The following is a 16,787-nucleotide window of genomic DNA, read 5'->3' on the forward strand; positions in this document are numbered from 1 at the left end:
GTGCTAGTGATACGAGGCCGTTCGGATCCAGCACGGCGTTCCGTATTACCCTCCTGAACCCACCGATTCCATATTCTTCTAACAGTCATTGGATCTCGACGAACGCGAGCAGCAATGTTGTGATACGATAAACCGCAATCGCGATAGGCTACAATCCGACCTTTATCAAAGTCGGAAACGTGATGGTACGCATTTCTCCTCCTTACACGAGGTATCACAACAACGTTTCACCAGGCAACGCCGGTCAACCGCTGTTTGTGTATGAGAAATCGGTTGGAAACTTTCCTCATGTCAGCACATTGTAGGTGTCGCCACCGGCGCCAACGTTGTGTGAATGCTCTGAATAGCTAATCATTTGCATATCACTGCATCTCCTTCCTGTCGGTTAAATTTCGCGTCTGTAGCACGTCATCTTCGTGGTGTCGCAATTTTAGTGGCCAGTAGTGTAGAAATATGTACAGATTCAAAAGATTCATAAATCTGTCACTCTCCAGTGCAATATCTATCAGAAGATGTCGAACCCTGGCCGCTATGAAAGTGTGTAGATGTTCTTCAACTGGAAAACACAGAAAATGGGATCAGTGCACAAATGTTCGATCTTAAGTAAATCCGCCGCTGGAGCTCCACAGACAGGATTCTTGCACCTCATTAGCAGCGCCGTAATCGTTCGTGGTAGCGCCCTCGTGCTGCGGTGGTGGCTGTGGTAATGCGGCGGCGCGCGTACTTGCAAGTGCGGCCGACTGGAAGCGGCCGATACCGCACCCCTCCCCGCCCAACCTGGAAGGTACTGGGGCAGGCCTGTGCCTTGGAGAGAGATATGAGGTTGGTTGCTTTGGCTGGGGGCAGAGCAGATCAACCTGCGTCCTAACACTGCGTCTTGCGATCGCCAGGGAAACTGTCCCAGGACGCGTCAGACGGCACAGGTAGGAGCCTGGAGGGTGCTGCAGAAGGTGCCGGCGACTAGCCGACGGTGACGGCGTCGATGTCAATGGGAGAGACGAACTGCGGCGTTGGCGGCAACGGCGTCGAGGGTGGCCCGGAGGAGACTTAGGTCGGTGAGAGGCCGCGAGTGGAGGCACCAGCTCGGTAAGCTACGAAGGAAGTTGCGTTGTAGCGGACGGAAGTGGTTGCGTCACGGCGGCTGGACGTCGTGCAGTCAAGTAATCTGAAATACTCTCATTTACTGTAGGATCACTGAACCCACGGAGCCGTAGCTGATGTCGATGGCACTAATGCGTGCCTGCTCTGCCGCGAATAATGTACTGCGCTCTGCCGGCAAATCTGAGAACAACGCCAGAGTGCCATAAATGTTGCTTCTTACATATTCAGTATTGAGTGGCGTTCGGGTGAATCTTCGTGGCGAAGTCTGAAGCTGGAGCAGAGGAGTGAGGACGAAGCAAATGAAGCAAGGTCCAATGGCGTCTCCCGTGCGAACGTTCTGCCGGCGAAATTCACGAGAAGGAAAAGTACAACATGAGCTCACAAATATAAGGAATGCATCTTCATGTGAATGTGATGTTCGAAGTTTTGAAATATGGGTCCTGAATGTTCAAATGAAATGTCCTGCCTCACCGTTAGACTGTGGCGAGAAATGGTGCTATCCTGATACGCTGTATTCCATACCCTTTGTGAAATTGTGCAAATTCTTTGGAAGAGAAAGGAGCTCCATTGTCAGAAACAATTGTCTGTGACAAGCCTTCGAGAGAAATACAGAAGCGAGAGCCTTGATAGTACTGGCGGCATTCGTCGAATGCAATGAGACGACAAAGGGGTATTTGCTTTAGGCATCGACGATAGTCGACCAACGTGTTCTCTGCAATGGGCAAGCGAAGTCTGTATGGAGGCGTTGCCATGGAGAATCAGAAATCAGAACGTGGCAACAGAAAAGTTCCTGGCCCGATTGTCCGCCCATGCGTGACGTTTTGCTGTCACATCACCTGTTCTATTTGTTTATCTAAACCAAGCCACGTATAATGTTGGCTCCCCAGCTGCTTAGTGCGAACTGCTCCCCAACGACCTCTATGTAGAAGGCTTAACACCTGCTCTTGCAACGAGGCGGGGTCAACCCTCCACATCTTTCAGAAGAGATAAACTGTTGCGATGCATAAAGTATCTTCGCACAAAGCGGTCGGGAATACGTCCTAAGGTCGCGGCCAGCCTTAGCGAATGTAACTTTTTAGCAATCTTAGTGATTGGCCATGCTCCGTGGCTCGTGCGATCCGCCGTGAATCAGTAGGAGCAGAATCCAGTGCCTGCGAGTCAGACGAATCAATATGTAAACAAGGAGCTTCCGGTGCATCGAATCCTGCATCTGCGCCGACAGGTAAACGAGACAATGTGTCAGGTTTGGTGTTACGCCGTCGGGCGATACAGTACTTCATACTCGTAATTTGAAAGTAATAGCGACCAACTTTGAAGCTTCTGCGCTGTGCGGCGGAAACTTGTTTCTACGGATGAAACAATGGAGTCAAAGGCTTATGGTCCGTGAACAGGAAAATTTTTTTGCCATATAGGTAATTATGAGATTTGTTGACACCGTATATTATAACGAGGCCTTCCTTCTGCAGCTGACTATGATTAATCTGAGCACTGTTCGAAGTTTTGGAGGCAAATGCGATGACGCGTTCTGTTTCGCCAGTTTTGTGGGATACAACTGCCCAATGCAATTGAATTAGCTATTCTATTTGCATACCACATGCTCTTTGTCTTCCTAATAACGTTGTCAAGCACCTTACAGTACTATTTGTAATGGGATACTGTAGCTTGATTGTGACTACTTCTAACATTTTTATATAATTCCCGCTTTGTTCTACATGATATCCTTATCCCACTAGTCAGCCACCCGGACTTCCTATTATTGCTAGTACCCCATTTAGAACGTTGTAATGGAAAGCAACTCTCAAAGAGCATGATAAATGTATTGAGGAAATCATTACACTTATCATCTATGTTATCGGCACTATGAACATCCTGCCACTCTTGTTCCTTGACAATAGTTTGTAATTATGTGTGACACTTCTTTGAGTAAAAAAGCCTTTTAGCGTTAAAATTGTGCATCATGGTCTGAAAGGCCATTCACACTTTTACTAACAGAATCCCCATCTACTAATAAAGAATGAATAAAAATGTTGTTAAAATGGCTCTGAGCACTATGCGACTCAACTTCTGAGGTCATTAAAAAAATGGCTCTGAGCACTATGGGACTCAACATCTGAGGTCATAAGTCCCCTAGAACTTAGAACTACTTAAACCTAACTAACCTGAGGACATCACACACACCCATGCCCGAGGCAGGATTCGAACCTGCGACCGTAGCAGTCCCGCGGTTCCGGACTGCAGCGCCAGAACCGCACGGCAACCGCGGCCGGCTCTGAGGTCATTAGTCGCTTAGAACTTAGAACTAATTAAACCTAACTAACCTAAGGACATCACACACATCCATGCCCGAGGCAGGATTCGAACCTGCGACCGTAGCGGTCGCTCGGTTCCAGACTGTAGCGCCCAGAACCGCACGGCCACTCCGGCCGGCTAAAAATGTTGTCTATGGTTGTGCTACTGTTCCCCTGCACCCTACTTGGAGAAAATACAGTCTGCCTCAGATCATATGAGTTTAGGAGATCTACCAACATCCTTCTTCTTGCACCATCATATACAAAATTTATATTGAAGTCACCATATAACTAATTTCTAGTACTTCCTACAAAGTGAATCAAGAACCCTCTCTAGCTTGAGCAGAAATGCTCTGAAGTCAGAGTTAGGGGACCTATAAATAACAACAATTAGAAGTTCAGTTTCACTAAATTCAACTGCCCCTGCACAACATTTAGATATCTGTTCAGTTCAGTGCCGTGATACGTCTATCGACTCAAATGGAATACTGTTTTGTACGTATATAGCCAATCCACCACCCCGGAAGGAACTCCTTGAATAACAACCAGCTAATCTGTATCCTGGTAAAGGAAGCCTCTGAATTATCAAATTATTTAAGTGGTGCTTCGACATACCAATAATTTCAGAGTCAACATCTATAAACAGTTCACTAATTGTATCTCTAATACATCTTATATTTTGATGAAATATGCCAATTACTTCTCTACTTTGAAACATGATGTCCTCTGAAGATGAGCCGTTAATTAAAGGGACTTCCTTTAAGCAGGCATACCGATCAGCTGACTTCAATCTAAAAAAGGTGCAGCTCTAACACCAACTACTACAGGAATTTTTCCATGAGTGATCCCACCACCAGCCGCTACAATGTCACCTACAAGTTTTGCCAGCCTCCCCCCCCCCCCCCCCCGCCCTTCCCATACCTATTAAATCGTAACATATTTACTGTATATCCTTTCACCTTGAATTTTAATCCCACTCTTGACCCTTTCTTTTATTTCTGCCACTTTTCCTTTGACTTATTCATTGAAGAGTAGGAGCTAAAGATTACATCCCTGTCTTAACCTCTTTTTAATAAATGCATTTCGTTCTTGGTCTTCCACTCTTATCGTTGCCTCTTGGTACTTGTACATGTTGTATATTACCCTATTTTCCTATAGCTTACATCTATTTTTCTCAAGATTTCGAACATCTCGCACCATTTCACATTATAAAATGCATTTTCCAGTCGAAAACTCCTATGAACGTTTACGTACCGATTTTTCTTCAGACTTGCTCCTGATTTCAACCGCAACGCCAAAAGTGCCTCTCTGGTGCCTTTACCTTTTCTAACGCTAAACTGTTCACAGTGTAACAGATCCTCAATTTTTCTTCTTATGTGTATTATTCATGTCAACAACAAGGATACATGAGCTTTTAAGCTGATTGTGAGGTAATTGTCACATTTGTCGGCTTTAGACCATTTTCTGCTGCTGTTGATCATCCTCCTCTCGTCTGACCAAAAATCGTGAGTAGCATTGTGGCGGCCCTCGCGAGACGTATCGACGAGAAACGTAATGCCTTTTCTTTTCGGATCAATCATCAGCGTCCTAACAGATGTAACGTGTTCCGCCACGACTTCATCACATGCGGAAATATTTTCATCACATATTAGCACATACACACGGCAGTCTAAATTATTTGTCAGAGCTATTCAATCTCTATTTTCTCCTACAGATTTTACCCTTTACAATTCGCACTAGTACTATTTCTTGATATGTTAACTCCCTTCCTGTCATCCCGTCCCTACTTCTTATCGATGTTTTCAACCTACAACTTTCCTCGTCAGTTCTACGGAGAATCTCTACATTTCTTATCTTACCAGCCAAATTAATTTTCAACATCCTTTTGAAACAGCACATCTCCGACAGGTCCATTCCCTTCATCACTGATTTTCCCGTAGCCCATAATTCACTTCCTTATGAGACTGTGCTCCAGACGTACATTCCTAGGTATTTCTACCTCAAAATAAGGCCTCTATATTATACCAAATAGACTTCTTTTAATATGGAACGCTCCCTATCAAAGTGATAATGTGCTTCGTGTATCCTTCTTGCTTCGTTCATCGTGCCTTATTTTGCTTCGAAGGTAACAGATTTATTTCTATTCGACTTTTACATTGACCCCAAATTTGATGTTAAGTTTATTGTTAATCACATTTCTGATACTTCTAGTTTCTTTAATTTTTCTTCAGTTGATTCACAGTTCATAATCTGCGCTCATTGAACTGTTCAATTAAGAGGTTCCGTAACTCTCCATAGCTTTCACTGAGGAATAATTTTTGATATCCTTCTACCCATAACTTCAGCGCCACACCGTAACTTTTCTTTTGTTTCGGTCATTGATTACTTAAGCTGCAGGTTGAACACTTTGGGAGAAATGCTGCAACCCTTCCTTACGATCCTTTTAATCCGACCGTTTCTCTCTTAATATTCCAGTCTTGTTTTCCCTCCTTGTTTATTTTACATATTATATACTACACGTCTTTCGCCATAGCTTACTGCCCTTGTTCTGAGAATTTCCAACATCTTTCACTAATTTACGTTGATGAATGCTTTTTTTATACGTACGTCGACGTATCATACGAAAGCGTCCTGATTTTTTTTTTTAGTGTTCCGTCCATAATCAAACGCTACGTCAGAGTTGACTATATAGTGCCTTTCGTATTCCGGAAACTAAATTGATCGTCATTTAATAAATCCTCTGCTCTCTTTTTCTTGCTTCTGCGGGTCGTGCTTATTAATGGCTAAAAAGATACACTACTGGCCATTAAAAAGGCTACACCAACAAGAAATGCAGTTGATAAACGGGTATTCATTGGACAAATTTATTAAACTAGAACTTAAACGTGATTACATTTTCACGCAATTTGGGTGCATAGATCCTGAGAAATCAGTACCCAGAACAAACACCTCTGGCCGTAATAGCGGCCTTGATACTCCTGGGCATTGAGTCAAACAGAGCTTGGATGGCGTGCACAGGTACAGCTGCCCATGCAGCTTCAACACGATACCACAGTTCATCAAGAGTAGTGACTGGCGTATTGTGACGAGCCAGTTGCTCGGCCACCATTGACCAGACGTTTTCAATGGTGAGAGATCTGGAGAATGTGCTAGCCAGGGCAGCAGTCGAACATTTTCTGTATCCAGAAAGGCCCGTACAGGACCTGCAATATGCGGTCGTGCATTATCCTGCTGAAATGTAGGGTTTCACAAGGATCGAATGGAGGGTAGAGTCACGCGTCGTAACACATCTGAAATGTAACGTCCACTGTTCAAAGTGCCGTCACTGCGAAGAAGAGGTGACCGAGACGTGAAAACAATGGCACCCCATACCACCACGCCGGGTGATACGCCAGTGTGTTGATGACGAATACACGCTTCCAATGTGCGTTCACCGCGATGTCGCCAAACACGGATGCGACCATCATGATGCTGTAAAGAGAACCAGGATTCATCCGAAAAAATGACGTTTCGCCATTCGTGCACCCAGGTTCGTCGTTAAGTACACCATCGCAGGCACTCATGTCTGTGATGCACCGTCGAGTATTGAATAGAATTGTGGAAGAGGAGATTGTGGCACAACTTGACTAGAAGAAGGGATCGGTTGGTAGGACCAATTTAGTATTGGGGGGCAGCGTGGAGGATAAAAATCGTAGAGGGAGACCAAGAGATGAATACATTAAACAGATTCAGAAGGATGTAGGCTGCAGTAGGTACTGGGAGATGAAGAAGCTTGCACAGGATGGAGTAGCATGGAGAGCTGCATCAAACCAGTCTCAGGACTGAAGACCACAACAACAACAAAAACAACAACATGGCATTTAGATGGAATTTGTTGCGAAAGCTACTTTCATCCCCGAGATTTGCAAGCCAGTGGAAGATGTATCAGATGTCAAGCTGATCAGGCGAGAGTTGTCATGTTTATTTGCTTTTGGTGCCTCCTGCTTACTAGGCAGATGCTCTGATCACCGTGTCCGTGTGGCTTAGAGCCTCGGCCCAGTAACCAGGAGACCCGGGTTCGGATCCCGGTTCGACACAAATTTCACCTTTCTCCCCATTTATTCCAGTCGATGCCCACTTGCATCCATGGTCGATAACTTTTTGTGTAGTACTATATAATGTTGGATGCGTAAGATGGTATGTTACGTTTGGTAATACAGTCGAGATAAATTACACTACTGGCCATTAAAATTGCTACACCACGAAGATGACGTGGTAAAGACGCGAAATTTAACCGACAGGAAGAAGAAGCTGTGATATGCAAAAGATTAGCGTTTCAGAGCATTCACACAAGGTTGGGACCGGTCGCGACACCTACAACGTGCTGACATGAGAAAGTTTCCAACCGATTTCTCATACACAAACAGCAGTTGACCGGCGTTGCCTGGTGAAACGTTGCTGTGATGCCTACCATCACGTTTCCGACTTTGACAAAGGTCGGATTGTAGCCCATCGCGATTGCGGTTTATCGTATCTTGACATTGCTGCTCGCGTTGGTCAAGATCCAATGACTGTTAGCAGAATATAGAATCGGTGAGTTCAGGAGGATAATACCGAAGGCCGTGCTGGATCCCAACGGCCTCGTATCACTAGCAGTCGAGATGACAGGCATCTTATCCGCATGGCTGTAACGGACCGTGCAGCCACATCTCGATCCCTCAGTCAACAGATGGGTACGTTTGCAAGACAACAACCATCTGCACGAACAGTTCGATGACGTTTGCAGCAGCATGCACTATCAGCTCGGAGACCATGGCTGCGGTTACCCTTGACGCTGCATCACAGACAGGAGCGCCTGCGACGATGTACTCAACGACGAACCTGAGTGCACGAATGGCAAAACGTCATTTTTTCGGATGAATCCTGGTTCTCTTTACAGCGTCATGATGGCCGCATCCGTGTTTGGCGACATCACGGTGAACGCACATTGTAAGCGTATATTCGTCATCGCCATACTGGCGTATCACCCGGCGTGATGGTATGGGGTGCCATTGTTTTCACGTCTCGGTCACCTCTTCTTCGCATTGACGGCACTTTGAACAGTGGACGTTACATTTCAGATGTGTTACGATCCGTGGCTCTACCTTTCATTTGATCCCTGCGAAACCCTGCATTTCAGCAGGGTAGTGCAGACAAGCATGTTGCAGGTCCTGTATGGGCCTTTCTGGATACAGAAAATGTTCGACTGCTGCCCTGCCCAGCACATTCTCCAGATCTCTTACCAATTTGAAACGTCTGGTCAATGGTGGCCGAGCAACTGGCTCGTCACAATAGGCCAGTCACTACTCATGATGAACTGTGGTAACGTGTTGAAGCTGCATGGGCAGCTGTACCTGTACACGCCATCCAAACTCTGTTTGACTCAATGCCCAGGCGTATCAAGGCCGCTATTACGGCCAGAGGTGGTTGTTCTGAGTACTGATTTCTGAGGATCTATGCACCCAAATTGCGTGAAAATGTAATCACATGTCAGTTCTAGTATACTATATTCGTCCAATGAATACCCGTTTACCATGTGCATTTCTTCTTGGTGTAGCAATTTTAATGGCCAATATTGTAGATGAATGTTGTGCCTCCTCGGCCGCGGAACGCATAGCGGCGGTTAGTAGTGGATGCGACGACAGAAGTGGTGGCCGCTGAAGGCAGAGCGTTTGTTGCAGAGTCGCGGCGCGGCGCCCCGTGCCGCAGCAGCAGCTGCCGCAGCCGCCATGAACTCGAACGCGATCCGCGGCATCCGCCGCAAGAAGTCGTCGCTGTGCGAGGTCAAGATCGCCGTGCTAGGGGCGGCCGCCGTCGGCAAGAGCGGTGAGTACACAGAAGCCGCGTCCTCTCCCCCCCCCCCACTCCCCCTCCCCCTCTCCAGCAGGTCGATTCAGATGACCTGGTGACTAAGGCTTCAGCATATCTCGTGGTAGGGCATCATATATTTAAGAACCTTCAACATCGCAGCGCGTCAGCAGTCGTTGGTTAATATATTAAAAAACTAAAAACACGCCTCGATTGCGAAAAAAGCACCTAGTGTTAAGTGTTAACCCAGGTTTCGGCGGAGATAACTACACCTTCTTCAGAACAACAATAAAACTCGCAAGTGCCTAAGAAGACTTTTGTCAATGATTAAAAGAACACCATAGCTATACATTTGTAAATGAAAAAGAAAAGGAAAACACGAACAGTACATATGTACAAAGTCAAAACCACTACTTAACTTAAAGGTGTACGCTTCACTTCACACCGGCCTATCTTCGATGGGCCATGACCCGCCATAAACTGCAGCTGCAAACGGTCGCTCTCTTACAACCCTGACCCGTTATGTATGCACATGCGCAAGGCAAGGAAAGTTACTTGAATGCGCATGCGCATGCAAATACGAGAAAGTTTTACATGGGTTGGGGCTAAATAGTCCATATATTCTGTTGTGTGGGCCGAAGAGCCAACACCGTGTTACTAGAGGAGGCCGAAATGCACGCCTTTTAGCTCATGTAGACTGGCATGAGGAGGGAAGAACTATACTGACGTGAGGTCTGGAACATGACAAGGAATTAGAATTCAGAAAGCGGACGTAATTAGTTTGATACTTAACTTTAATCCATTAATGATGAACGTCGCTCTTGACGGTACATGAGTCACAATATTATCTGTTCAGGATACATAGTAACTGAATATGGCGCCTTGCTAGGTCGTAGCAAATGACGTAGCTGAAAGGTATACTAAACTGTCGTCTCTGCAAATGAGAGCGTATGTAGACAGTGAATCATCGCTAGCAAAGTCGGCTGTACAACTGGGGCGAGTGCTAGGGAGCCTAAACCAGACCTGCCGTGTGGCGGCGCTCGGTCTGCAATCACCGACAGTGGCGACACGCGGGTCCGACGTATACTACAGGACCGCGGCCGATTTAAAGGCTACCACCTAGCAAGTGTGGTGTCTTAGCCCGTTGAACATCTCACTTTTTTTCCTATATCTTTATTACCACGACGTCTTTAGATTACGTCCCTTCAGCCCCCCCCCCCCCCCCCCCAGGCTAACTACTGGCTTTAGGTATAGTTTTTAAGAGTTCCTCCTGTTGTCATAGGTAGCTTTATATATAAGTTTCTTTACTAGCATAAGCAATCGTGTGCGGTTATATTTAGGCTTCATCTCCTATTTAGCTCGTCTCTTGTTCTATCCATTTCATTTTTTGATATACGTTGATCCACGGTTGGGAATATATGGGCTATTTACCCCCAACCCATGTAAAACTTTCTCGTATTCGTATGCGCATGCGCATTCAAGTAACTTCCCTTGTCTTGCGCATGTGCATACATAGCGGGAGGCTTGTAAGTAAGCGACCGTTTGTAGCTGCAGTTTATGGCGGGTCATGGCTCATCGAACATAGGCCGGTGTGAGCTAGAGCGTACACCATTAAGTTAAGTAGTGGTTTTGACTTTGTATATATGTACTGTTTGTGTTTTCCTTTTCTTCTTCGTTTATAAATGTATAGCTATGATATTCTTTTAATCATTGACAAAGGTCTTCTTAGGCACTTGCGGGTTTTATTGTTGTTGTGAAGAAGGTGTAGTTATCTCCGCCGAAACCTGGGTTAACACTTAACACTAGGTGCTTTTTTCGCAATCGAGGCGGGTTTTTTGTTTTTTAACATCATATAATTCACACTAGCGCATAAATGTTCTCGCGGAGCTCAGCATCGTTGTAACAAATTATTTCCAAGACGATGGAGATATACCGGGTGATCAAAAAGTCAGTATAAATTTGAAAACTGAATAAATCACGGAATAATGTAGATAGAGAGGTACAAATTGACACACATGCTTGGAATGACATGGGGTTTTATTAGAACCAAAAAAATACAAATTTCAAAAACTGTCCGACAGATGGCGCTTCATCTGATCAGAATAGCAATAATTAGCATAACAAAGTAAGACAAAGCGAAGATGATGTTCTTTACAGGAAATGCTCAATATGTCCACCATCATTCCTCAACAATAGCTGTAGTCGAGGAAGAATGTTGTGAACAGCACTGTAAAGCATGTCCGGAGTTATGGTGAGGCATTGGTGTCGGATGTTCTCTTTCAGCATCCCTAGAGATGACGGTCGATCACGATACACTTGCGACTTCAGGTAACCCCAAAGCCAATAATCGCACGGACTGAGGTCCGGGGACCTGGGAGGCCAAGCATGACGAAAGTGGCGGCTGAGCACACGATCATCACCAAACGACGCGCGCAAGAGATCTTTCATGCGTCTAGCAATGTGGGGTGGTTCTAATAAAACCCCATGTTATTCCAAGCATGTGTGTCAATTTTTACCTCTCTATCTACATTATTCCCTGGTTTATTAAGTTTTCAAATTTATACTGACTTTTTGATCACCCGGTACTTTAGGGATGTGATTATCCGAATTTTAAATAGAAACTGTGCTTTAAATGTAGGACGAGAGGCTGTTGCCGTCATTGAGATGCGGGCGAGCATGTGGTGACGTTTTCGAAATACGTTAGGTGAGTGACTCACTTTACAGGTATTTTTAGAGGTATGAGCAGATTTTCCCTAAATCCGAGAATGGGGCGACATTTGCTGTGGATTTCGTTGCGCCTGTACTAAGAGATGATCTCCGGTGGTCACGAAATCATTACTCATCATTAGTTAGCAAAATACATTAGGAATGGTTCCACTAGGTAGCATCACAGAGTAGAGAGTTTATTAGCTACAAAGAGCGTATGTGGCAGTCCCACTCTGTCGGTCTGCGCGTGAAATTAATTAATTGTGCATGACTCATTACTTCTACTGACTCTGATTGTACGATTAACTGAAATATGATCACCAAATTAATGTTATTCAACGATTCCTGAAACCGCGCACATTAATCGAAATAGAAACTCTAGTTCCGATCCTACTTGTAGGGTTGGACAGCAATACTCTGCCCGTCTGTCGATTCCACAGCTGCAAAACTGGCGGGGATAGCAATGCAGAATTTGTTATTTACGCTGGTCACGCAAAATAAACAGGAACAGAGGTAAAAACTGCTTACATTTTTAATAACTTTCAGTGTACAAGCTGTGATGAGAAGAGCATGCAGAAATCAGTGGAGCATGGGAGAAATCACTGGAACAACTGCGCCAGGGTTTTGCTACGCACGGAGAGTCTGCTTGCATAGTGAGAGTGGTTTGCTGCTGCGTCGCAAGCTGAGGCTCACCGTTCGTGGAGACGCCTGCACGACACGTCTCCTCTCTAACACTGTCTGCAAGAGCCGTCTTGTTAGAACACTAAAACATTTGGCCTTCCTTTTTGACTTGCATGATGTCTGTGAGTGACATTATCTTTGTCTTCTACAGCGACTTTGAACTTAATGGTCTAGCACTCCCATCCTGCCCCAAGAAACATCCGCTGTACAAAATTTATTTTTATTTGCTTATGCATTTATGTCACTTGACAAGATTAGGTTTTCAGGCCTTTCTTACATCCTACTGGGAATCCATAGTGTGTCACCATTACAGTTTGGATAGTACTCAGCAATATACAGTCATATACTAGCTGTTCCTAGCCACGCTTTGCTGTGACTCAGTCTGCTAGAATGGAAAAGAAAGAAAAAAAGCACACGTTTCTGATATGTATAAAAGCTGGATATACATCCTGATCTCCTTCTTCTTTCCTTTCTGTGTCCATTTTCTCCTCCCCTTCTCTTTTTTCATGTCCACCGCCTTGCCGCTCTCTTTGTCCATCACCTCCTTCCATTCCTGGCTGTCTTTTCTTATCTCTCTCTCTCTCTCTCTCTCTCTCTCTCTCTCCATCTTCCGCTGCCCCCTCTCTCTGTCCGTCTCCTCCCCTCCCCTTTCTCTGTCCATCTTCTCCTCTCCCTCTCTCCATCTCCTCTAGTTTCTCTTGTTTATTGTTGTTGCGAATTCAGAATCTTTAGCAGTATTCTAATAAATGGCGACAAGTCACAAATACAACTTCCTTGTTTGCTAACAACGTTTCTCTATTATACACACACCAAAAAAGGTTTTGCATCACTGCGGTTCCGAGAGTTCCGGAACCTGTACAGAAAATTGGAATAGAGATCAACATAAACATCATTTCCGGCCATTTTATTGCTCATAAAAACCACGCATTGCATGTTGTACCGTCAAAAAACGAGACGTTCAGAGGTGGTGGTCCAGACTGCTGTACACACCGGTACCTCTAATACGCCGTAGCACGTCCTCTTGCACTGACGCATGTCTGTATTCGTCGTGGCACACTATTCACAAGTTCATCAAGGCACTGTTGGTCCAGATTGTCCCACTCCTCAACGTAGATTCGGCGTAGATCCCTCAGAATGCTTGGTGCGTCACGTCGTCCATAAAAATCGCTTTTCATTCTATCTCAGGCATGTTCGATAGGGTTAATGTCTAGAGAACATGCTAGCCACTCTAGTCGAGCCATGTCGTTATTATGAAGGAAGTCATTCACAAGATGTACACGATGTGGGCGCGAATTGTTGTGCATGAGGACGAATGCCTCGCCAGTATGTTGCCAATATGTTTGCACTATCGGTCGGAGGATGGCATTCACGTATCGTACAGCCATTACGGGGCCTTCCATTACCATCAGCGGCGTACGTCGACCCCACATAATGCCACCCCAAAACAGCAGGTAACCTCCACCTTGCCGAATTCGCTGGACAGTGTGTCTAAGGCGTTCAGCCTGACCGGGTTGCCTCCAAACATGTTTCCGACGATTGTCTGGTTGAAGGCATATGCGACACTCATCGGTGAAGACAACGTGATGCCAATCCTGAGCAGTCCATTTGGCATGTTGTTGGGCCCACCTGTACCGCGCTGCATGGTGTCGTGGTTGCAAAGATGGACCTCGCCACGGATGTCGGGAGTGAAGTTCCGCATCATTCAGCCTATTACGCACAGTTTGCGTCGTAACACGACGTCCTGTGGCTGCACGAAAAGCATTATTCAACATGTTGGCGTTGCTGTCAGTGTTCCTCCGAGCCATAATCCGGAGGTAGCGGTCATCCTCTGCAGTAATATCCCTTGGGTGACCTGAGCGAGGCATGTCATTGGCAGTTTCTGTCTCTCTGTATCTCTTCCATGTCCAAACAACATCGCTTTGGTTCACTCCGAGATGCCTGGAAACTTCCCTTATTGAGAGCCCTTCCTGGCACAAAGAAACAATGTGGATGCGATCGAACCGCGGTATTCACCGTCTAGGCATGGTTTAAATACAGACAACACGAGCCGTGTACGTCCTTCCTCGAGGAATGACTGGAAATGATCGGTTGGTCGGACTCAATCCCCCCCCTGCGGGTCCGGGGTACGAATAGGCCCGAGGTATTCCTGCCTGTCGTACGAGGCGACTAAAAGGAGTTTCAACTGTTTCGGCCTTCCATGTGATGGTCCCCCTTGGGGTTTGACCTCCATTTTTCTAAATTTCTACAGAAGTACGAGCCTTTTGGGGAAGGACACCTTATGTGGTGTACCACTGGTCCTAAGTGCACTCAGACCTTGGCACTCAGCATTGCACCGGCGTTGTAACCATACCCACTATTACTCAAATTGGGCCTAAACGCCTTTTGGGTTGTCCCAGTTACGCCCATAGTGCGTCTCCATCTGCACCAGCGATCATGATGGACTTTCCATGGCACCAGAAATCCAGCACGGTAGCCAGCCCGTTGTGGTGGGGTCGTCATGTACCCTCTAGGTTGTAGTCCCCTGACAACACAGGGATCGTACTGCCGATACCTGAGCTGCACTCTCCCCACGTCGGCCAAGGAGTAGATGCCCGTCTCCTTGGGGCATCAGGACTCCCGGCAATGGTCATCCTGCCAGAGGTGGCCCTTGCTGCGGCTGGGTGGCGCCCGTGGGGAGAGCCCCTGGTCGGAGTGGGTGGTATCGGGGCGGACGTTTCGCAGATGAAACGTCACCACGTATCGGGTCGCTCTGCGGCCGAGTCTTTCAAAAGAAAAAGTACCGTTTCTGGTTCTGGTTCTCCTGCCCCTTCCCCCTTGGCCACTCCATGGGAGGAGGGACAGGCCCGCCGGCTTGGAGCAAAGTACTTCCCCCGCTATTTGGTCTGTTCTCGAACCGATGGGGGGACATTCGCCACCTCCAAGCCCATGTTCTTTGTTCAGCACATTGAGGACATCTTCGGGGAAATCGAGGCTCTCGGCAAGATGCGTTCAGGGTCCGTACTTATCAAGACCACGTCCGCCACACAGTCGGCGGCGCTCCAGGCGTGCGACCGCCTAGGGGACATCCCAGTCTCCATTGTCCCACATCTGGCACTCAATAGGACGCAGGGGGTTATTTTTCATCGTGACCTCCTGCTACAATCTGATGAGGAGCTCAGGGCCAACCTGGAGCGCCGAGGCGTGCATTTCGTCCGGCGAGTCCAGCGCGGCCCCAAAGACCGTCGCATCGACACTGGGGCCTTTATCCTCGCCTTCGAGGGGGACGTTCTCCCGGAGAAGGTAAAGGTAATGTGCTACCGGTGTGACGTGCGACACTACGTTCCGCCTCCTATGCGCTGTTTTAGGTGTTTGCGCTTTGGGCACATGTCGTCACGGTGTGAGGCTGAGCCCCTCTGTGGCGATTGTGGCCGTCCTCTTCGTGAGGAACATACATGCACCCCACCACCTCGGTGCGTTAATTGTCCTGGCGTCCACTCGCCTAGATCCTCAGACTGCCCCGCATATCAGAAGGAGAAGAAGATACAAGAAATCAAAACTTTGGATCGGCTGTCTTATTCTGAGGCCAGGAAGAAGTACGACCGCCTCCATCCCGTGCCATTGACCACTTCATTTGCCTCAGTTGTGTCCACTCCTTCCGCGGTATCCTCACCCCTCTCCTGTCCCCCCTCCGCCTCCTCCGCCCATCAGGGGGCTCTGCATCCGCCTCCCAAATCCCTCCCTTCCAAATCCTCCTCCCCCGTGGCCCCCACCCCCTCTGCCCCAGGGGCCATCCTTCCTCCTCCTTCTCCCCACACGCCACCTGAGAAGCGATCCTCTTCTCAGGCGTCCATCGGGGACACGTTCCGGACCCCGGCTTCCGAGGTCCGGCATTCCAAAACGGACCCCGTGCGTGAGGACCTTCTTCGGGTCCAGCCCACCATCCCTGTGCCTCCTCGGCCTTCCAAGAAGGCCTCCAAGAAGAAGTCTCTATCCCCCTCTCCACCCCGGCGCGTTTCGACTGACGCTCCATCCGTGAGTCGCCGCTCCCGGCCGTCCTCAGTTTCGCCGGGACGCTCTGCTGCCAGGCGCTCAGCTGGCCTTTCGTCGGCAAATGATGCTGCCCCTCCTACACAACCAGGGACAGCGGCCGCAGCTGGCGACCAGTCGATGGAACCGGATCCGCCTCCCGTCGGTTGTAGCGTTGTT

At 47.3% G+C, this 16,787-nt stretch overlaps 1 protein-coding gene across 1 annotated transcript in view; it reads left to right on the plus strand.

Annotated features, from left to right (window-relative positions):
* Positions 1-16,787, plus strand: part of LOC126188875 (ras-related and estrogen-regulated growth inhibitor) — a 381,204-nt gene that overhangs the window by 166,415 nt on the left and 198,002 nt on the right. Inside the window, exon 2 of the mRNA XM_049930539.1 lies at positions 9,089-9,233. Within this exon, the coding sequence (XP_049786496.1) occupies positions 9,137-9,233 (97 nt within the window). The 5' untranslated portion in view covers positions 9,089-9,136. The remainder of the gene's footprint in view (positions 1-9,088; positions 9,234-16,787) is intronic.

The sequence above is a fragment of the Schistocerca cancellata genome, chromosome 5 (genome assembly GCF_023864275.1).
Source record: "Schistocerca cancellata isolate TAMUIC-IGC-003103 chromosome 5, iqSchCanc2.1, whole genome shotgun sequence".
Classification (NCBI taxonomy): Eukaryota; Metazoa; Arthropoda; class Insecta; order Orthoptera; family Acrididae; genus Schistocerca; species Schistocerca cancellata.